The sequence below is a fragment of the Bombina bombina genome, chromosome 4 (assembly GCF_027579735.1).
Source record: "Bombina bombina isolate aBomBom1 chromosome 4, aBomBom1.pri, whole genome shotgun sequence".
Taxonomy (NCBI): Eukaryota; Metazoa; Chordata; class Amphibia; order Anura; family Bombinatoridae; genus Bombina; species Bombina bombina.
The window spans coordinates 873,152,660-873,175,859 of NC_069502.1; the positions used below are offsets into that span (position 1 = coordinate 873,152,660).

Genomic DNA, 23,200 nt, shown 5'->3' on the forward strand with positions numbered 1-23,200 from the left:
AAATTATTCCTATTTAAAGCTAAATACTTACCTGTAAAATAAATCCTAATATAGCTACAATATAAATTATAATTATATTATAGCTATTTTAGGATTTATATTTATTTTACAGGTAACTTTCTATTTATTTTAACCAGGTACAATAGCTTTTAAATAGTTAAGAACTATTTAATAGCTAAAATAATTACAAATTTACCTGTAAAATAAATCCTAACCTAAGTTACAATTAAACCTAACACTACACTATCAATAAATTAATAAAATAAAATACCTACAATTACCTACAATTAAACCTAAACACTACACTATCAATAAATTAATTAAATACAATACCTACAAATAACTACAATTAAATAAACTAACTAAAGTACAAAAAATAAAAAAGAACTAAGTTACAAAAAATAAAAAAAATATTTACAAACATTAGAAAAATATTACAACAATTTTAAACTAATTACACCTACTCTAAGGTGACGTATGGGATAATGAATACCCAAGATGTGGATCTTCCACGCAAGAGTCACTAGAGAGGGAGGGATAAAATAAAGACAGCCAATTCCGCTGAAAAATAATCCACACCCAAAACAAAGTTTAAATCTTATAATGAAAAAAACTGAAATTATAAGCAGAAGAATCAAACTGAAACAGCTGCCTGAAGTACTTTTCTACCAAAAACTGCTTCAGAAGAAGAAAACACATCAAAATGGTAGAATTTAGTAAAAGTATGCAAAGAAGACCAAGTTGCTGCTTTGCAAATCTGATCAACCGAAGCTTCATTCTTAAATGCCCAGGAAGTAGAGACTGACCTAGTCGAATGAGCTGTAATCCTTTGAGGCGGAGATCTACCCGACATAAGTATGATGAATCAAAGACTTTAACCAAGATGCCAAGGAAATGGCAGAAGCCTTCTGACCTTTCCTAGAACCAGAAAAGATAACAAATAGACTAGAAGTCTTTCTGAAATCTTTAGTAGCTTCAACATAATATTTCAAAGCTCTAACTACATCCAAAGAATGCAACGATCTTTCCTTAGAATTCTTAGGATTAGGACACAATGAAGGAACCACAATTTCTCTACTAATGTTGTTAGAATTCACAACCTTAGGTAAAAATTTAAATGAAGTTCGCAACACCACCTTATCCTGATGAAAAATCAGAAAAGGAGACTCACAAGAAAGAGCAGATAATTCAGAAACTCTTCTAGCAGAAGAGATGGCCAAAAGAAACAAAACTTTCCAAGAAAGTAATTTAATATCCAGCGAATGCATAGGTTCAAACGGAGGAGCTTGAAGAGCCCCCAGAACCAAATTCAAACTCCGAGGAGAAATTGACTTAATAACAGGTTTTATACGAACCAAAGCCTGTACAAAACAATGAATATCAGGAAGACTAGCAATCTTTCTGTGAAAAACAACAGAAAGAGCAGAGATTTGTCCCTTCAAGGAACTTGCAGACAAACCTTTATCCAAACCATACTGAAGAAACTGTAAAATTCTAGGAATTCTAAAAGAATGCCAAGAAAAATGATGAGAAGAACACCAAGAAATGTAAGTCTTCCAGACTCGATAATATATCTTCCTAGATACAGATTTACGAGCCTGTAACATAGTATTAATTACGGAGTCAGAGAAACCTCTATGACTGAGAATCAAGCGTTCAATCTCCATACCTTCAAATTTAAGGATTTGAGATCCTGATGGAAAAAAGGACCTTGCGATAGAAGGTCTGGACTTAACGGAAGAGTCCACGGTTGGCAAGTAGCCATCCGGACAAGATCCGCATACCAAAACCTGTGAGGCCATGCTGGAGCCACCAGCAGAACAAACAAACGTTCCTTTAGAATCTTGGAAATCACTCTTGGAAGAAGAACTAGAGGCGGAAAGATATAGGCAGGATGATACTTCCAAGGAAGTGACAATGCATCCACTGCTTCCGCCTGAGGATCCCTGGATCTGGACAGATACCTGGGAAGCTTCTTGTTTAGATGAGAAGCCATCAGATCTATTTCTGGAAGTCCCCACATTTGAACAATCTGAAGAAATACCTCTGGGTGAAGAGACCATTCGCCCGGATGTAACGTTTGGCGACTGAGATAATCCGCTTCCCAATTGTCTATACCTGGGGTATGAACCGCAGAAATTAGACAGGAGCTGGATTCCGCCCATTGCAGTATTCAAGATACTTCTTCTTTTATAGCCAGAGGACTGTGAGTCCCACCTTGATGATTGACATATGCCACGGTTGTGACATTGTCCATCTGAAAACAAATGAACGACTCTCTCTTTAGAAGAGGCCACAACTGAAGAGCTCTGAAAATTGCACGGAGTTCCAAAATGTTGATTGGTAATCTCGCCTCCTGAGATTCCCAAACCCCTTGTGCTGTCAGAGAAACCCAAACAGCTCCCCAACCTGTCAGACTTGCATCTGTTGAGATCACAGTCCAGGTCGGAAAAACAAAAGAAGCCCCCTGAACTAAACGATGGTGGTCTGTCCACCACGTCAGAGAGTGTCGTACAATCGGTTTTAAAGATATTAATTGAGATATCTTTGTATAATCCCTGCACAGCATACAGAGCTGAAGAGGTCGCATGTGAAAAAGAGTAAAGGGGATCGCGTCCGATGCAGCAGTCATAAGACCTAGAATTTCCATGCATAAGGCTACCGAAGGGAATGATTGAGACTGAAGGTTTCGACAAGCTGAAACCAATTTCAGACATCTCTTGTCCGTCAGAGACAGAGTCATGGACACTGAATCTATCTGGAAACCTAAAAAGGTTACCCTTGTCTGAGGAATCAACAAACTCTTTGGTAAATTGATCCTCCAACCATGTTCTTGAAGAAACGATACAAGTCGATTCGTATGAGATTCTGCTAAATGTGAAGACTGAGCAAGTACCAAGATATCGTCCAAATAAGGAAATACCACAATACCCTGTTCTCTGATTACAGATAGAAGGGCACCGAGAACCTTTGTAAAAATCCTTGGAGCTGTTGCTAGGCCAAACGGCAGAGCCACAAACTGGTAATGCTTGTCTAGGAAAGAGAATCTCAGAAACTGATAGTGAGCTGGATGAATCGGAATATGCAGATATGCATCTTGTAAATCTATTGTGGACATATAATGCCCTTGCTGAACAAAAGGCAGAATAGTCCTTATAGTTACCATTTTGAATGTTGGTATCCTTACATAACGATTCAATATTTTTAAATCCAGAACTGGCCTGAAGGAATTCTCCTTCTTTGGTACAATGAAGAGATTTGAGTAAAACCCCAGCCCCTGTTCCAGAACTGGAACTGGCATAATTACTCCAGCCAACTCTAGATCTGAAACACATTTCAGAAATGCTTGAGCCTTCACTGGATTTATTGGGACACGGGAAAGAAAAAATCTTCTTGCAGGAGGCCTTATCTTGAAGCCTATTCTGTACCCTTGTGAAACAATGTTCTGGATCCAAAGACTGTGAATCGAATTGATCCAAATTTCTTTGAAAAATCGTAATCTGCCCCCTACCAGCTGGGCTGGAATGAGGGCAGCACCTTCATGTGGACTTGAGAGCTGGCTTTGGCTTTCTAAAAGGCTTGGATTTATTCCAGACTGGAGATGGTTTCCAAACTGATACCGCTCCTGTAGGGGAAGGATCAGGCTTTTGTTCCTTATTGTGACGAAAGGAACGAAAACGATTAGCAGACCTAAATTTACCTTTAGATTTTTTATCCTGTGGTAAAAAAGTTCCTTTCCCCCCAGTAACAGTTGAAATAATAGAATCCAATTGTGAACCAAACAATTTATTACCCTGGAAAGAAAGGGAAAGCAAAGTTGACTTAGAAGACATATCAGCATTCCAAGTCTTAAGCCATAAAGCTCTTCTAGCTAAAATAGCTAAAGACATATACCTGACATCAACCCTAATGATATCAAAGATGGCATCACAAAAAAAGTTATTAGCATGTTGAAGAAGATTAACAATGCTATGAGTATTATGATCTGTTACTTGTTGTGCTAAAGCTTCCAACTAGAAAGTTGAGGCTGCAGCAACATCCGCCAAAGATATAGCAGGTCTAAGAAGATTACCTGAACATAAGTAAGCTTTAGCAAAAGTAGAGATAGCCCCATCAACCTTAGGGATTTTGTCCCAAAACTCTAATCTGTCAGATGGCACAGGATATAATTGCTTAAACCGTTTAGAAGGAGTAAATGAATTACCCAAATTATTCCATTCCCTAGAAATTACTTCAGAAATAGCATCAGGGACGGGAAAAACCTCTGGAATAACTACAGGAGGTTTAAAAACCGTATTCAAACGTTTAGATTTAGTATCAAGAGGACCAGATTCCTCTATTTCTAATGCAATTATGACTTCTTTAAGCAAAGAACGAATAACTTCCATTTTAAATAAATATGAAGATTTATCAGTATCAACCTCTGAAACAGAATCCTCTGAACCAGAGGAATCATTATCAGAATGATGATGTTCATTTAAAAATTCATCTGAAAAATGAGAAGTTTTAAAAGACCTTTTACTTTTACTAGAAGGAGGAATAACAGACATAGCCTTCTTAATAGATTTAGAAACAAAATCTCTTATGTTAACAGGAACATCCTGAATATTAGATGTTGATGGAACAGCAACAGGTAATGGAACATTACTAAAGGAAATATTATCTGCATTAACAAGTTTGTCATGACATTCATTACAAACAACAGCCGGAGGAACAGATACCACAAGTTTACAACAAATACACTTAACTTTGGTAGATCCAGCATCAGGCAGCAATTTTCCAGAAGTATCTTCTGATTCAGGGTCAATCTGAGGCATCTTGCAATGTGTAATAGAAAAAACAACATATAAAGCAAAATTGATCAAATTCCTTAAAAGACAGTTTCAGGAATGGGAAAAAATGCCAATGAACAAGCTTCTAGCAACCAGAAGCAAATAAACAATGATACTTAAATAATGTGGAGACAATAATGACGCCCATATTTTTTAGCGCCAAAAAAGACGCCCACATTATTTGGCGCCTAAATGCTTTAAGCACCAAAAATGATGCCACATCCGGTAACGCCGACATCTTTGGCGCAAAAACGTCAAAAAAATGACGCAACTTCCGGCGACAAGTATGACGCCGGAAATGACAAAGAAAATTTTTGCGCCAAAAAAGTCAGCGCCAAGAATGACGCAATAAAATGAAGCATTTTCAGCCCCCGCGAGCCTAACAGCCCACAGGAGAAACAGTCAAATTTTAAGGTAAGAAAAATTGATTATTCAAATGCATTATCCCAAATAATGAAACTGACTGTCTGAAATAAGGAATGTTGAACATCCTGAATCAAGGCAAATAAATGTTTAAACACATATATTTAGAACTTTATATAAAAGTGCCCAACCATAGCTTAGAGTGTCACAAAAATAAGACTTACTTACCCCAGGACACTCATCTACATGTAGTAGAAAGCCAAACCAGTACTGAAACGAGAAACAGTAGAGGTAATGGTATATATAAGAGTATATCGTCGATCTGAAAAGGGAGGTAAGAGATGAATCTCTACGACCGATAACAGAGAACCTATGAAATAGACCCTGTAGAAGGAGATCATTGAATTCAAATAGGCAATACTCTCTTCACATCCCTCTGACATTCACTGCACACTGAGAGGAAAACCGGGCTCCAGCCTGCTGCGAAGCGCATATCAACGAAGAATCTAGCACAAACTTACTTCACCACCTCCATGGGAGGCAAAGTTTGTAAAACTGATTTGTGGGTGTGGTGAGGGGTGTATTTATAGGCATTTTGAGGTTTGGGAAACTTTGCCCCTCCTGGTAGGAATGTATATCCCATACGTCACTAGCTCATGGACTCTTGCTAATTACATGAAAGAAATATAATATTGTATTCCTATAAATAAGAATATCATCTCAACACTGACATAATTGAATCCCATGATCCTTAAAAGTATATGTATGTGACAAAGAAATGATACAAAGTCACAGACCTTAGCCGAAATTTCCCCAATAAGAGGAAAAATAAATCAGCAACATATAACATTAAGGATAAAAAAACAACATAAGATCACTAATAAATAGATCTATGTTATGAAGCGTGTCACATACATTAGGTAGAGATTATCTTGTAGAGACTCTATACTAAAATAGGGTAACAAATAAAAATAAGTTAGTGTCCTATTACCACTAAATATAGATATATATGTATGTCACCTAGGACAATTCCTTATGACCACCTCAATATGAGGGATTACAATTCATATACATAAAATGTGAAAGGTATGACCAAGATTAGGATATAGAAGGATAACATAGAAAAAACATTATTATGAATAATGTACAGATATAAAACGTTATCCTAACAGCGCGTCAATCCCAAACTATGAAAGAGATTGAAATAGGCTGCACACACACAAAATATAAAAATTTTAATTAATTATAATAGACACCATCAAGAATGGTATTGCACGTGTAGCAATTAATCTTACTTAAAAACTACATATTAAGGCAAGGGACAACACCCTCAAAATATTACAACTAATTACACTAGCACAGAATACCCAACAAGAAATGGCTTTGGTCTCAACGGACGCAGAAAAAGCCTTTGACAGGGTGGACTGGGATTTTCTCAGGGCCACCCTGCGGGGCATGAATATAGGCGAAAACTTTATAGGAAAGATCTTCTCATTGTATTCCAACCCAACAGCAAAAGTTAACGCTAACTCAGTCCTATCCAGACCTTTCAAAATCAGTAACGGTACACGGCAGGGCTGCCCACTTTCACCCATATTATTCGCAATTTCCATAGACGTACTAGCATGTAACATAAGAACTAATGGGGATATCAAAGGTGTACATACTAAAGAGAGCGAATACAAATTAGCAATGTACGCTGATGACGTACTTCTAACACTAACAAATATTGACAAATCACTACCAGCACTACTAAAAACATTAGAAGAATATGGCAAATTGTCAAATTTCCACTTAAATCTAAACAAATCAGAACTGCTTAATATCAGTGCCCCGACACACATATTAAACGAGGTAAGGAAAACATGTCCCATCAAATATCAACCGACACAATTAAAATACTTAGGAATACTAATCACGCGCAATACACAAGACCTACTCTCAGCAAACTACAGACTACTGTTAAAAGAAATAACAAATGACCTCTCACGATGGAAGAATAAAATCATCTCATGGATAGGAGGATACATGTAATAAAAGTGAATGTGCTCCCCCGCATACTTTATATCTTACAGATAGGGATGCACCGATACCGATACTAGTATCGGTATCGGTACAGATACCAAGTATTTGCATGAGTACTTGTACTCGTGCAAATGCACCGATACTTAAACCGATACCTCCACTGCCTACCTTCCTACCCATACGCTATCTTGTGGTGTTTTTTCAAACTGTATGTTCCCATTTAAATTTAAACTGGAGAGGATACTAAACTAAAAATTGTTTACTACTGTTCTGCCAATACAAATTGCTGTTATTTGTATTATTGTAGGAGAGATCACTGTACCTCGTTCAGACAAACCCCTGAAGTACTGGGCAGTTAAACAGATGTCCAGCTCTGGCTGAAATGGCCCAAAAATATGTTTCTGCATCATGTAGTAGTGTGGAAAGGGAAAGACTGTTCAACTTAGAGTCGAACCTCCATACACATGTCAGATTGATGTTATATAACAGCCCTACAACCCAATTGTATCACCCCTTTAAATTTAATATTTTATTGTAATATTTTTTATTTATTAACATGTTCAGTGAACTTTTTTATTATTTCATAATGTCTTTTGAATTACAGTCCTTTATAATTATAAAGAAGGAATCTTAAATAATTAGTCTGTATTGTGTTTGGTAAACTGTCACATGACATAAAAAAAGAAGTATCGGTAATTGGTATCGGCGAGTATTTGAAAACAAGTATCGGTACTTGTACTCAGTAATAAAAAAATGGTATCGGTGCAACCCTACTTACAGACATTACCGATACCAATGACGACAGATTACCTCTCCCAAATACAACATAACAGAGCAATTCATCTGGAATGGAATTAAACCAAGGGTACCAAGGAAAACGCTGCACATGACAAGAGATAATGGGGGACTGGGGCTACCAGACATAAAAAAATACAGATTAGCCACGCTGATACAAAGGATAATCGATTGGAGCCATAACTCCGGGTCCAAACAGTGGATCCAAATAGACAGAAATATTGCAAATAGGGAATGCAGGCTGGTTAGCATGGCTTCAGGCAAAACATAGACCTAACATTATTAAGAAGTTCCCATTACTGGAGGAGCTCTTCACCCAGTGGGATGCTCTGATAAATACTAACTCAAATGTCACTACCAGACCCGCACCATTAACACCATTGTTAGCAAACCCAGAAATGCCCTCTATACTACAGGCTAACATTAAACCAGGAGATGCACCACATCTGAAGGACTACATAATCAAAAACATTCTGTCAGGAGAAAAGGTAATCCCATGTGAGGAATTAGCGACAATAACAGGGGACACGCCACTAATCTGGTTTACGCATGCAGAAATGTCACACTACATAAAAATGCATAAACAAAAGCCCAGCATGACGAGACAACTTACTCCGTTTGAAACCTTGTGCACATCATCACACTACCCCCGACACATAGTATCAAAGCTATATAAAATGCTCCTCACTATAGAAGGGGAACAGCTCCCTTCCTACTGCTATAAATGGCATAAGGAACTACACATAGATCTAGAACACACAAAATGGTCAAAGATATTTCGAAACCATAAGAAAGCTTCGGTTTCAGCCAAAACACAAGAAACTAATTTCAAATTTCTGTCCTGCTGGTACCTCACACCAGTGAGACTTCAAAACATTTACAAGCAAGCTAATAGCCAATGCTGGAGAGGTTGTGGAGAGAGAGCAGACATGTATCACGTGTGGTGGGGGTGCGAGAGGGTGAGAACCTTCTGGGGAGACGTAATAAAACACATTAGCAAAATATTAGACACAAAAATACCTGATGACCTCAGTTTGTTACTGTTTCATGACATCCCGAACCTAAAAGATGAGGTAAAAAGGAACTTACTGTTTGTCATGCTCAATAGCGCAAAAGCGCTTATACCTCTAAAATGGAAATCCACAGAAGTACCCGACATAATAATATGGAAACAGCAGGTAGAACAACAACTCATCATGGAAAGATACCATTTCCTCAAAATAGGCAAAATAAACACACACGAATATATGACTTTAAGATGGAATGCGCACAAGGATAGCGGTTAGACTAAGTAATAGACTCAATGACAACACCTTTAGTCCCTGTAGATCCATAACAAATACTATACCAAACACTTAGACACCGGGGTTAACGACAAACAAGCAACTAAAAAAAATATGCGCGGGCCCCCAGAATACCATTAAGCAGATACAATCACTGGAACATTACACTTGCACTTCTAACCCCCTCCCTCCTTTTCCCACCCCCCCATCCCATTTATGTATATAAAAGTATCTAAATACAAATTTTTCACACTAGTCTTATAGAAATGTTTACAATGTTTACATGCAAAAAAAAAAAAAAAAAGAAGAAAGGAAAGAAGTCCTCCTAACATACCCGCTCATTCCCAAGCTATGGACAATCAGACTTTGACCCATGAGTGGTCAAGTAATATACCAATGAGTGCGGTAAAGGGATCACCTTAAGCTCTATGTAGAACTACAAACTCAAGTGGGCCATGCCAACTTTTGCAACCTTAGTTCAGCAAGATGTTTAGACTATACTCAAGATGTTATGATAAAGAACGGCTCACATTGTAACCCGAGCCCAGTTTGTACCTTAATAAGTTTTTCCAATAAAGCTCCTTCGAAAAAAAAAAAAAAGGAAGTTTACTATGAAATCTCATGAGAGTTAAGTGAAATCTCATGAGATTACAGTAAAAGAGTTCATGACCTCAGCACTGTTGATGCCGATTGGCTGCTGTTCATTTCTTCATTTTACCTGCAGCTGAAGTATAACTTTTTACACAGAACTTACTCTGGTGAGCTGAGGAAATTGGGAGGTAAAATATCTTCCTTTTTTACATAGAGATGCTCAGGTGATATTTTCCTGTCAGCTTGTTACAGTTATACTGCATCAGTTAAAAGTGATTTAGCATATGAGTATTATGTCCCTTTAAGCAAAATTTGGATACAGCTTGAACCATTTTTCCTAGTAAACCTTATCTGTATGAGTTACATGACAGAGAATAAAGAGTATGCATTAGCATTGAGGTGCTACCAGATGGCGGCAAATACTAGGAAAACACTATTTTCCATGAGAAATACGTCCTGAAAATTAAAACTGCAGGAACATATATTTTCTTTATATTATTTTTATCTTTTATACAAATTCACTCCAATGTTCTTGTGGCAGAAATGAACATATTATCAGTACCCAAAAGCTGAATAAATAACTAGGATGAATTGAGGCTCAGACAAAGATCACACTGAACACTCCGTTCAGAAGCAATTTAAAATGCTATCAAACCTCACTGCTCGAGGTGGGAAATAGGATTGCTATTTCCCAAAATGGCGCCAATACATATCTGCAGTCAGTGGATCTAACATGAAGCAAAATAAGTTGCTGATTAAAAAACAAATGCAAACAGTTTTTTTTCTGAGTAAAACTCAACTCATAAAAGGGATCCTTAATACTGAGCGCACCCCTGCACTGACAAAGATGCGCTGTTGCATCCGCCTACAATGGCGGTTCTCCCTAGAATAAGGATATGTGCATACTGCCGTAAGGAGCAATAAGTGCTACATAAACACACCATAACATGATTAGTGACTGTACACTGAGCGTAATGTGTCTCTCACTAGATAGCCGAGGAGGGGATATCTGACAGGCATAGCAGATTAGCAGTTTGAGTGCAATCAGCCATAGCCTGCGCAACAACTATCAGGCGCTCCGATAACTGTGCCATAAACAGTCCAAATCAAAAATAGGGACATTAAACAATCCCAAAAATTACTGTGCCCATTAGAACATCTTAAAAATCTGTAAAAACGGATCGTGCAGGGAAGACAAGTGAGAATGAGAATAGCACCATGACACTCAGGGGCTATAGCTGACCACAAACCCTCTTAGTTCCAAGGGCAGCCGTATCCCACACACCATAAGCTTGGCCTTAACTGTAGAAATGCCCGGAAATGGAAGCGGCAAACTCCCCTGTCCCTGGCATAAAGCCGCACCATATCCCATAACGGATATATAAAAGTAAACCAACCCCTTCTGAGGGTAGCAGGTCCCACTAGGTCCCTGATTTCCCACTCCTTCTTGATATCTTCCATCCTGTGAAATATATATTAAAAAGAAAGACTTACCCTCCAGGGTATTCTACTGTGGAGCAGTCACAGCAGCTCCAGGTCTGTTAGTCTCACCTGACGGCTGACAGGGACCTGAAGCTACAAGAAAAACAGAGTAACCAACCCTGGTTTTCTATATAGGGGTTAGCGTATATTGTTGAAGTTAAAGTAAGGACTACCTCACCGACCTCCAACAGCTAATAGCCACCATTACTCTTACTAAAGATGATTACATGGACACAGCATTTCCCCAATCCTTGCTTCCAGGGAAAAGTACCCATTAAAGGATTAAAATTTGATTTTCTTCAGACACCATCTTCGCACACCACCTACAATGTACACACGCAAAGAATGACTGGGAATTGTGGGAGAACACTTAAAGCTTTGCTGGGGTGTTCTTTGCCTCCACCTGGTGGCCAGGAGTTGAATTCCCACTAGTAATTAGAATGGATTTGTGGACTCTCCATGCCATTGGAAAGAAATGGCCAACCACCCAGAGATGTTATTGCCCATTTTTTTTATTTTTCTAACAAAGAAAACATTATCCTTGGCAAGAAAAAAACTTGAACTTTCAGTTTCAAAACAAACAGATACAAATATTTTCAGATCTTTCCTCTTTCACTCTTCAACGTTTAAAAGAACTCTCCCAATTGTCCACTATATTAAGAGATAAGTAAATTCCATATCGCTGGAACTTTCCATTTATTTTGTCTGTTCTCCACATGGGGAAGAGACTACCATGTAAAGCTCCCTCAGAGATTCTGAACTTTTGCTCCTTGCTTGGGCTACAACTACCAGACCCACAACATCGAACCACTTCTTCTCAACAAACAGCTTCATCACCACCTAACTAAACCAGTGCCCCCTCACAGTCTTCCGTAGATTCTTGAAACAGGAGTATTTTTCTCTATTTGTTCCAAGAGCTAGCTATTATTATATACCTACTTTAACTAGCAGTTAATTAAAAAATGTGCCATTTAGTCACTTTATAGAGACTGACCCTGTTTTCACAGTTTTTCTATTTCCCCTATCCGAATACCTTCCCACTTCTCTTTTCCCCTCCTACACCCCTCTCATGAAGCAAAGGAGCCTTGGCCTACTACCTGGATACTACATCCCTTTTTTCAGGCACTCCATTATTATGGTATGCTTGCGTACTATGCACTATTTCCTTATTTCTAATTCTTGTTTTTTTCAGTTTGTTGTTTCTGTTCTTGGTTTTACTTAAAGCTAGTAGTGGGCGTGCAAATAAAACATTATGGGACAAGACTACATTATGCGTTTATACTGTAATGCTTTTGGTCTTTACAATGGTATGTGTTTTATCCACAGGCCTCTCTGATATCAATTGCATTCCCTATTCTCATCTCCATCAGGTCTTTTAGCCATTGGAAACCTCAGATCAGAGATCACTCCAACTTATAACTGGTTAAATTATGATGCTTCCTCACACTACTACATCCACTAAAATTTAAATATTTACACTCCTCAAACGCTCAATAGCACTTTATGACTTCAGTAAGAAAAGAGCAGATACACCTACTAGAGTCTCATCACAAACACATATCAAAATATCATTTCCCCACACAATTTTATAGTTCCAACTCTATGAAGACAAAAACGGGGTAGAAATATTTTTTCATAAAGATATACCATTTGAAACATTCACCTTAGACGCAGATATAGAAGGGAGTCAATATATGCCCCACACGCAGCCCATGATCCTTTTTCAAACAAGTTATGAATAGAGTAAGGACTTGGTTAAGGGCCCTCTGTTCAATGGAGGGGATTTCAATCTACCCCTTATTCCTAGTCGACAACTACAATGGTAGATTCCATCTATCTAAAAACTCTATTAAATCTGTGTGGAAGGCCCTGTTAACTATCCCCATTTTTTTTGGCGCACCTTGCATTCCAACAAAAGAGATTATATTATACCCCCCCCCCCAAAATGCTACTTCCTTATTTATTTACAGACCCCACGGGTCTTGCTTTAGTGTCTAAATCTCATCTCTCTCATACAACGTGGTCTGATCACTTCTCCATGTCCTGCTCTCTTGATTGGCCTACAGCCCCGGCTAACAAATATATCTGGAGACTAGACAATTCTATTTTCTTAGACCCTCAGATTACTCATCACATACATACTAACCTTCAAGAATTTTTTTCTATAAATGACCCAGCAGATACTGATCACTTTAACAACTGGCAGGCCCATAAATGCACAATAAGGGGAGACTTAAAGGGACAGTCAACACAAAAATTACTATTACTTATTTAGATTAGTTAATTAATGATCTTTACATCAAACTCTAGCCCAATTTTCATCTAAAAAATCTTTGGCAGAAAATACACTTACTAGATCTCATGTAGCTGTTTTGAAATGGCCACCTGACTCCTCCTTCTCTGACGTCTCCCAAAAGCTTGAACTTCAGCACTAGTGTTCAGGATTCTCTGGAGTCTCGTCCCTGCGCGCTCCTTTCAATCAGTTCAGTGAGACGCCCCCCTCACACTATTTCCTCTCACTTCCTTTCAGTTCTGTCTGCACAAACACACCCACACGCTTACGAGCAGCAGAAGTATGATGGAGAGGCAGGCAATGGTTGTCTTTATATAATTTTTACTCAAATATATGCTCAAACCAAAAGTAAAGACATGAATGGACAAAAATCGTTACTGTATGTGAACTATTGAAAATATGTTCTGACATTTGCATTGTAACGCAACGTAACAGTGACACCCTCTCCGGTTATTAGTTTGTTACCAGAGCTGCTGTATTCATATTACAGTATCACCTCAGTCACTTGTCATTTGTAAACAGAACATGTTGCTCAGCGTTGTTATAGTGGTGCGCAGCCTGTGACTCTGGTTTGTCCTTGCTAGATGCCGGTAAGTACACAGAGCTGTCACTGAAATACTGAGATATAATAAATAGGGTGTTCGGACTTATTGTGTATTATTTGCATAATGCGGCTGGTATTAATTTAACATATTAATAAATAGGGGGTTCGTTACCAGCCGCATTTTTGTCTGTCAAACAGTATTTCTCTAATAGTGGAAGTTAGGGTGATGCCCCTTGTTTTTTTACAGCTACATCTACAGCTAGCAGCCTTAGCAATCTGTTTAGCTAGCAGCCTTGGTTGTTCACAGAGCGCATTATGCAAATAATACACAATAACTCCGAACACCCTATTTATTATATCTCAGTATTTCAGTGACAGCTCTGTGTACTTACCGGCATCTAGCAAGGACAAACCAGAGTCGCAGGCTGCGCACCACTTAGCGATCTGTTTAGCTAGCAGCCTTGGTTGTTCACAGAGCGTGTGGATTCCCTTCCGTTGCCTCCACCCCGTTTACCCTTGTTACTCCTCGTAGAAGCGGCTTTTAAAATCCTTCAGCAAAATTACCATAATTCTAAATATTCCAGTGAAGGATTTTAAAAGCCGCTCTATATGTAAAACACAGACAAACATACTTTGTGGGTGACAGAGTTTACAAAATTGCATAGCAGCAGGTGCAAGCGATTTTTGGGTGAATTTATCAAACCGACTATTTTTGTTTTTCACCAGCTAAGAAGTTGTGTTTCCTTGTCAGTCTGTCCTTATCCCGTGACAACTAGTGTCCCCAAACTAAAGTCCAGGCAAGACACCTTGCGAGCTGCTTACCTGCCTGCCCTGTTCCTTGAGCCATGCCTGGCTGCCTAATGGTCCAGCTTAGCCCATAACCCGACCCATAATCAATAAAAAGCTTTAGGTGGTTTGAGAAGCAGAATATTCTTGTGTATTTAGATCTTAGAATTATTCACCCTGGTGTGTAAGTGAATTGCACATAAGAATTCAACACTAAAACCAGTAGCTTTCTGCACCAGATCAGAAGCGAGATCTCCCTTCACCTCCCCAGTTCCCTTTATCAAAACTTCCAGCCCAGTAGAGCAGAGTTTTTTCTGTGGCTTTTGTTGTTATCTAAACCGTTTAGTTTTGGATGGTTGCTCTTAGATCTTAAAAACCAGCGGGGGGAAACAGGACACTCAACCGGGAAGAGAGTGCAGGAGGCTGGTCAAGTCTCGTGGTTGGGTTATGGGCTAAGCTGGACCATTAGGCAGCCAGGCATGGCTCAAGGAACAGGGCAGGCAGGTAAGCAGCTCGCAAGGTGTCTTGCCTGGACTTTAGTTTGGGGACACTAGTTGTCACGGAATAAGGACAGACTGACGAGGACACACAACTTCTTAGCTGGTAAAAAACAAAAATAGTCGGTTTGATAAATTCACCCAAAAATCGCTTGCACCTGCTGCTATGCAAGTTTGTAAACTCTGTCACCCACAAAGTATGTTTGTCTGTGTTTTACATATAGAGCGGCTTTTAAAATCCTTCACTCGAATATTTAGAATTATAGTAATTTTGCTGAAGGATTTTAAAAGCCGCTTCTACGAGGAGTAACAAGGGTAAACGGGGTGGAGGCAACGGAAGGGAATCCACACGCTCTGTGAACAACCAAGGCTGCTAGCTAAACAGATCGCTAAGTGGTGCGCAGCCTGCAACTCTGGTTTGTCCTTGCTAGATGCCGGTAAGTACACAGAGCTGTCACTGAAATACTGAGATATAATAAATAGGGTGTTCGGACTTATTGTGTATTATTTGCATAATGCGCTCTGTGAACAACCAAGGCTGCTAGCTAAACAGATTGCTAAGGCTGCTAGCTGTAGATGTAGCTGTAAAAAACAAGGGGAATCACCCTAACTTCCACTATTAGAGAAATACTGTTTGACAGACAAAAATGCGGCTGGTAAGGAACCCCCTATTTATTAATATGTTAAATTAATACCAGCCGCATTATGCAAATAATACACAATAAGTCCGAACACCCTATTTATTATATCTCAGTATTTCAGTGACAGCTCTGTGTACTTACCGGCATCTAGCAAGGACAAATCAGAGTCACAGGCTGCGCACCACTATAACAACGCTGAGCAACATGTTCTGTTTACAACTGACAAGTGACTGAGGTGATACTGTAATATGAATACAGTAGCTCTGGTAACAAACTAATAACCGGAGAGGGTGTCACTGTTACGTTGCATTACAATGCAAATGTCAGAACATATTTTCAATAGTTCACATACAGTAACGATTTTTGTCCATTCATGTCTTTACTTTTGGTTTGAGCGTATATTTGAGTAAAAATTATATAAAGACAACCATTGCCTGCCTCTCCATCATACTTCTGCTGCTCGTAAGCGTGTGGGTGTATTTGTGCAGACAGAACTGAAAGGAAGTGAGAGGAAATAGTGTGAGGGGGGCGTCTCACTGAACTGATTGAAAGGAGCGCGCAGGGACGAGACTCCAGAGAATCCTGAACACTAGTGCTGAAGTTCAAGCTTTTGGGAGACGTCAGAGAAGGAGGAGTCAGGTGGCCATTTCAAAACAGCTACATGAGATCTAGTAAGTGTATTTTCTGCCAAAGTTTTTTTAGATGAAAATTGGGCTAGAGTTTGATGTAAAGATCATTAATTAACTAATCTAAATAAGTAATAGTAATTTTTGTGTTGACTGTCCCTTTAATCAAAGCAAAAGCAACCTTAGAAGGGACAGTCAACACAAAAATTGTTATTGTTTAAAAAGATAGATAATGCCTTTACTACCCATTCCTCAGCTTTGCACAACCAACATGGTTATATTAATATACTTTATAACCTTTAAACCTCTAAATGTCTGTCTGTTGTCATGCTGGAGGGTGTATGGATAGGAGGGGTCACTGTGTCATATTTGGTGGGATTGCAGGGTGCTTAAGCCTTATTGGTCTCAAATAATTCAGGATATGTAAACTATTTTAAATTGCTCAATAGACCCCTCTCCAATGACTTTTCTACTTAACCTTTAGCGCCGAAGGACGGAATACATCCTAACCGCTTGGCTTTCCTAAAGCCACTGGCGCTTCCCTGATGGGATCGCTGTCTGGAGGGCGTGCCTAGCATCATAGGGATGCCCCCTGACGCAATCCCATCATTGAAATCTCATGATCACGTGCACAATCGCGAGATTTCAATTTGTTTACATCGGAACAGTTGTTCCGATGTAGACAGTTAACCCGGCATGAAAGGGTTAATTACCCCATGGAAATTAGATGTAAATATAAACTCAATTTGTTCAAGATAATGTATAATCGTCGTTTCTTTATATTTTGCAAGTCCATTTTTATTTCTAAAAAAAAAAATGTAATAAAAATAATTCAATTATATAAAAAAAAAAAATAGTCCTAAAGCCCGTGTACACGGGCCAATTTTTGCAGTACAGCTGTTCCACCCCTTGCTCTCTCTCTATCCCCCCTCTCTTCTGCTCTCTCCCCCCCTCTCTTTTGCTCTCTCTCTCCCCTCTCTTTTGCTCTCTCTCTTTTACCCCCTCTCTTTTGCTCTCTCCCCCCCTCTCTTTTGCCGTCTCTCTCCCCCTCTTTTCTCTCTCTTTTGCCCTCTCTTTTGCCCTCTCTCTCCCCCCTCTCTTTTGCTCTCTCTCTCCCCTCTCTTTTGCCGTCTCTCTCCCCTCTTTTCCTCCGTCTCTCTCCCCCCTCTCTTGCTCTCTCTCTCCCCCCTCTCTTGCTCTCTCTCTCCTCCCTCTCTTGCTCTCTCTCTCCTCCCTCTCTTGCTCTCTCTCTCCTCCCTCTCTTGCTCTCTCTCTCCTCCCTCTCTTGCTCTCTCTCTCCTCCCTCTCTTGCTCTCTCTCTCCTCCCTCTCTTGCTCTCTCTCTCCTCCCTCTCTTGCTCTCTCTCTCCTCCCTCTCTTGCTCTCTCTCTCCTCCCTCTCTTGCTCTCTCTCTCCTCCCTCTCTTGCTCTCTCTCTCCTCCCTCTCTTGCTCTCTCTCTCCTCCCTCTCTTGCTCTCTCTCTCCTCCCTCTCTTGCTCTCTCTCTCCTCCCTCTCTTGCTCTCTCTCTCCTCCCTCTCTTGCTCTCTCTCTCCTCCCTCTCTTGCTTTCTCTCTCCTCCCTCTCTTGCTTTCTCTCTCCTCCCTCTCTTGCTTTCTCTCTCCTCCCTCTCTTGCTTTCTCTCCCCTCCCTCTCTTGCTTTCTCTCCCCTCCCTCTCTTGCTTTCTCTCCCCTCCCTCTCTTGCTCTCTCTCCCCTCCCTCTCTTGCTCTCTCTCTCCTCCCTCTCTTGCTCTCTCTCTCCTCCCTCTCTTGCTTTCTCTCCCCTCCCTCTCTTGCTTTCTCTCCCCTCCCTCTCTTGCTTTCTCTCCCCTCCCTCTCTTGCTTTCTCTCCCCTCCCTCTCTTGCTTTCTCTCCCCTCCCTCTCTTGCTTTCTCTCTCCTCCCTCTCTTGCTTTCTCTCTCCTCCCTCTCTTGCTTTCTCTCCCCTCCCTCTCTTGCTTTCTCTCCCCTCCCTCTCTTGCTTTCTCTCCCCTCCCTCTCTTGCTTTCTCTCCCCTCCCTCTCTTGCTTTCTCTCTCCTCCCTCTCTTGCTTTCTCTCTCCTCCCTCTCTTGCTTTCTCTCTCCTCCCTCTCTTGCTTTCTCTCTCCTCCCTCTCTTGCTTTCTCTCTCCTCCCTCTCTTGCTTTCTCTCTCCTCCCTCTCTTGCTTTCTCTCTCCTCCCTCTCTTGCTTTCTCTCTCCTCCCTCTCTTGCTTTCTCTCTCCTCCCTCTCTTGCTTTCTCTCTCCTCCCTCTCTTGCTTTCTCTCTCCTCCCTCCCTTGCTTTCTCTCTCCTCCCTCTCTTGCTTTCTCTCTCCTCCCTCTCTTGCTTTCTCTCTCCTCCCTCTCTTGCTTTCTCTCTCCTCCCTCTCTTGCTTTCTCTCTCCTCCCTCTCTTGCTTTCTCTCTCCTCCCTCTCTTGCTTTCTCTCTCCTCCCTCTCTTGCTTTCTCTCTCCTCCCTCTCTTGCTCTCTCTCTCCTCCCTCTCTTGCTTTCTCTCTCCTCCCTCTCTTGCTTTCTCTCTCCTCCCTCTCTTGCTTTCTCTCTCCTCCCTCTCTTGCTTTCTCTCTCCTCCCTCTCTTGCTTTCTCTCTCCTCCCTCTCTTGCTTTCTCTCTCCTCCCTCTCTTGCTTTCTCTCTCCTCCCTCTCTTGCTTTCTCTCTCCTCCCTCTCTTGCTTTCTCTCTCCTCCCTCTCTTGCTTTCTCTCTCCTCCCTCTCTTGCTTTCTCTCTCCTCCCTCTCTTGCTTTCTCTCTCCTCCCTCTCTTGCTTTCTCTCTCCTCCCTCTCTTGCTTTCTCTCTCCTCCCTCTCTTGCTTTCTCTCTCCTCCCTCTCTTGCTTTCTCTCTCCTCCCTCTCTTGCTTTCTCTCTCCTCCCTCTCTTGCTTTCTCTCTCCTCCCTCTCTTGCTTTCTCTCTCCTCCCTCTCTTGCTTTCTCTCTCCTCCCTCTCTTGCTTTCTCTCTCCTCCCTCTCTTGCTTTCTCTCTCCTCCCTCTCTTGCTTTCTCTCTCCTCCCTCTCTTGCTTTCTCTCTCCTCCCTCTCTTGCTTTCTCTCTCCTCCCTCCCTTGCTTTCTCTCTCCTCCCTCCCTTGCTTTCTCTCTCCTCCCTCCCTTGCTTTCTCTCTCCTCCCTCCCTTGCTTTCTCTCTCCTCCCTCCCTTGCTTTCTCTCTCCTCCCTCCCTTGCTTTCTCTCTCCTCCCTCTCTTGCTTTCTCTCTCCTCCCTCTCTTGCTTTCTCTCTCCTCCCTCTCTTGCTTTCTCTCTCCTCCCTCTCTTGCTTTCTCTCTCCTCCCTCTCTTGCTTTCTCTCTCCTCCCTCTCTTGCTTTCTCTCTCCTCCCTCTCTTTCTTTCTCTCTCCTCCCTCTCTTGCTTTCTCTCTCCTCCCTCTCTTGCTTTCTCTCTCCTCCCTCTCTTGCTTTCTCTCTCCTCCCTCTCTTGCTTTCTCTCTCCTCCCTCTCTTGCTTTCTCTTTCCTCCCTCTCTTGCTTTCTCTCTCCTCCCTCTCTTGCTTTCTCTCTCCTCCCTCTCTTGCTTTCTCTCTCCTCCCTCTCTTGCTTTCTCTCTCCTCCCTCTCTTGCTTTCTCTCTCCTCCCTCTCTTGCTTTCTCTCTCCTCCCTCTCTTGCTTTCTCTCTCCTCCCTCTCTTGCTTTCTCTCTCCTCCCTCTCTTGCTTTCTCTCTCCTCCCTCTCTTGCTTTCTCTCTCCTCCCTCTCTTACTTTCTCTCTCCTCCCTCTCTTACTTTCTCTCTCCTCCCTCTCTTACTTTCTCTCTCCTCCCTCTCTTACTTTCTCTCTCCTCCCTCTCTTACTTTCTCTCTCCTCCCTCTCTTGCTCTCTCTTTCACCCCTCTCTTGCTCTCTCTCTCCCCCTTCTCTTTTGCCGTCTCTCTCCCTCTCTTTTGATCTCTCTCTACCCTTTCTTTTGCTCTCCCTCCCCCCTCTCTTTTGCTGTCTCTCTTCCTCTCTCCCCTCTTTTGATCTCTCTCCCCCTCTCTTTTGCTGTCTCTCTGTCTCTTTTGCTCTCTCTCTATCCCCCCTCTTTGGAACTCTTTTGAGCTCTCAGCACGGACAGCACGGCCACGCCCACATCCGGCCGGCCCGTTACTCACTCTGCAGTGTTGAAGGCCAGGTGTGTTTGTCCTCGCGCGCAGTGTCTACTGTGCATGACAGCTTCAGACAAACACACTTGGCCTTTTATTATATAGGATAAGCCGTTTGTGTATTTCCCAGACGGACAATAGCACTAAAAACCATACATTCTGCGCATATTCCCGGTTTTGTTTTTTTTACAATCAAATTTTTATCTGCGCTTATAAACTAGAAAGTAACTGTGCGCACAGCCCCGGCAGACACTCACGTATTACTACTCACCGTCAGGGAGGGAGCAATGTATTTCAGTCTGATGACTATTCATGTCATCGGTCTCATTCTCTTCCTTCACATTTAATATCCCAGTGCCCGAGTTTTCCTCTAGACGCCCTGTAATTACAGCACAAATCTAACTGATAGTACACAGTACGGGGTATAACCTAAACTTATATAACAAACGATTGAACTTTTTTTAAAAAAACACAGTTCCTACGAGTACAAATCCCCGAAATCCAGAATTCCAAACTTATTCTGAAATCCAAACTTTTTAATTAATATTTTTTTTTTTAAATAAAATATTTAAAAAATACTATTTTTCTCTGCCTGTAAGTCAAAATATCCTCTGTGTCTTAGTTTGTTATTTAGTTTGTTCTAAAATGCAAATAATACACTATATTTATTTGAAACAACAAATATTATCTTTCCGAGTACAGTACAGTACTTTCTTTCTAACGGTACTATGTATATGCAAAAGTATTAAAAATGATATAAAACTACCTTTAGGTTACATGTATAAGCTGTCTTATGAAAAGTAAATATTGCCTAAATGTAGCCAACAATCAGCAAGTGCTACCCAGGGCGCTGAGCCAAAAATGGTCCGGCTCCTAAGATTACATTCTTGCTTTTCAAATAAAGATACCAAGAGAACAAAGAAAAATGGATAATCCCTGCTCACTTATCATGGTTAACTCTGCTCTATATAAGTCCATAATTGGTTTTATCAGATAACAACTGCAAAGCAATTAACTTTATCCCAACATTACGAAGGTGACTAGCCTTATTGTCTGCCGACTAAAGCCCAGATTGGCCCTGCCAAATAAGACAAAATGGTGGGCGGAGTTTGCAGTAATTGGAGTAAAAAGGATGTTAATTTAATATAAAAACGTTAAGACTTGGCTGATATATTATTCAATAGCAACACAACAGAAATGTATTGTAATTACAAGGTGCTTTCTGTCCCTTTAACTAAGAAGAGGACTCTTACTATTCTGCCCTTAATCTATATAAGCAACACTACTTCTCTACTCTTATCTCTACTCTTTCTTCAAACTCAAAACGTCTGTTCTCCACATTCAATACTCTTCTCCGCCCACCCCCACCTCCCACCACAACTTCTCTCAGCCCAAGATTTTGCCAGCTACTTCAACAACAAAATCGACATACCGGTCTCCCACCCTCTCAAAAGCTCACAATCATCCAAAACCCACATAGCCATAAATTTAGCTCTTTTGCCCCTGTTACAGAGGATGAAGTTTCTGCCCTTAAAATATCCTCTCACCTCACTACCTGTCCCCTCTACCCCATCCCCTCACAACTACTCCCCTCCCTCTCTTTTACCCTTACCCCTATACTCACACACATCTTCAACCTCTCCCTCAGCACTGGTATAGTTCCCACATCTCTTAAACATGCATTAGTCACACCTATCCTCAAAAAACCTTCTCTCGATCCAACCTCCCCAACCAACTACCGCCCTATTTCCCTACTACCTCTTGCCTTAAAGCTTCTTGAAAAGCTAGTATATGCACGTCTATCCCATTTCCTTACATTAAACTCCCTCCTTGACCCACTGCAATCTGGATTTCGCCCCCTTCACTCAGAGACAGCAATTGTTAAGGTTACCAACGATCTACTTATAGCAAAATCAAAAGGCCACTTCTCTCTACTTATCCTCCATGATCTGTCTGCAGCCTTTGATATTGTCGACCACCCTCTTTTGCTCTATACCCTCCAATCCTTTGGCATCTGTGACACAGCTCTCTCTTGGTTCTCTTCCCATCTGTCTAACCGTACCTTTAGTGTAGCCTTCTCTGGGGTATCCTCTGCCCCATTACCTCTTTCTGTTGGGGTACCGCAAGGCTCTGTCCTCGGTCCCATTCTCTTCTCAATCTACACGTCCTCACTAGGTTCCTTAATAAAGTCCCACGGGTTTCATTATCATTTGTATGCCGACGATACCCAAATCTACCTCTCTGCACCAGAATTATCTCCTTCCTTGCTAACCCGTGTCACTAACTGTCTCTTTCATATCTCATTTTGGATGTCCTCTCACTACCTCAAGCTAAATCTCTCCAAAACTGAGCTCCT

General features: G+C 41.0%; 1 protein-coding gene across 1 annotated transcript in view; it reads right to left on the minus strand.

Moving 5' to 3' along the window:
* LOC128657380 (gastrula zinc finger protein XlCGF26.1-like) overlaps positions 1–23,200 on the minus strand; it is a 99,080-nt gene that overhangs the window by 71,800 nt on the left and 4,080 nt on the right. Inside the window, exon 2 of the mRNA XM_053711710.1 lies at positions 21,116–21,223. Within this exon, the coding sequence (XP_053567685.1) occupies positions 21,116–21,223 (108 nt within the window). The remainder of the gene's footprint in view (positions 1–21,115; positions 21,224–23,200) is intronic.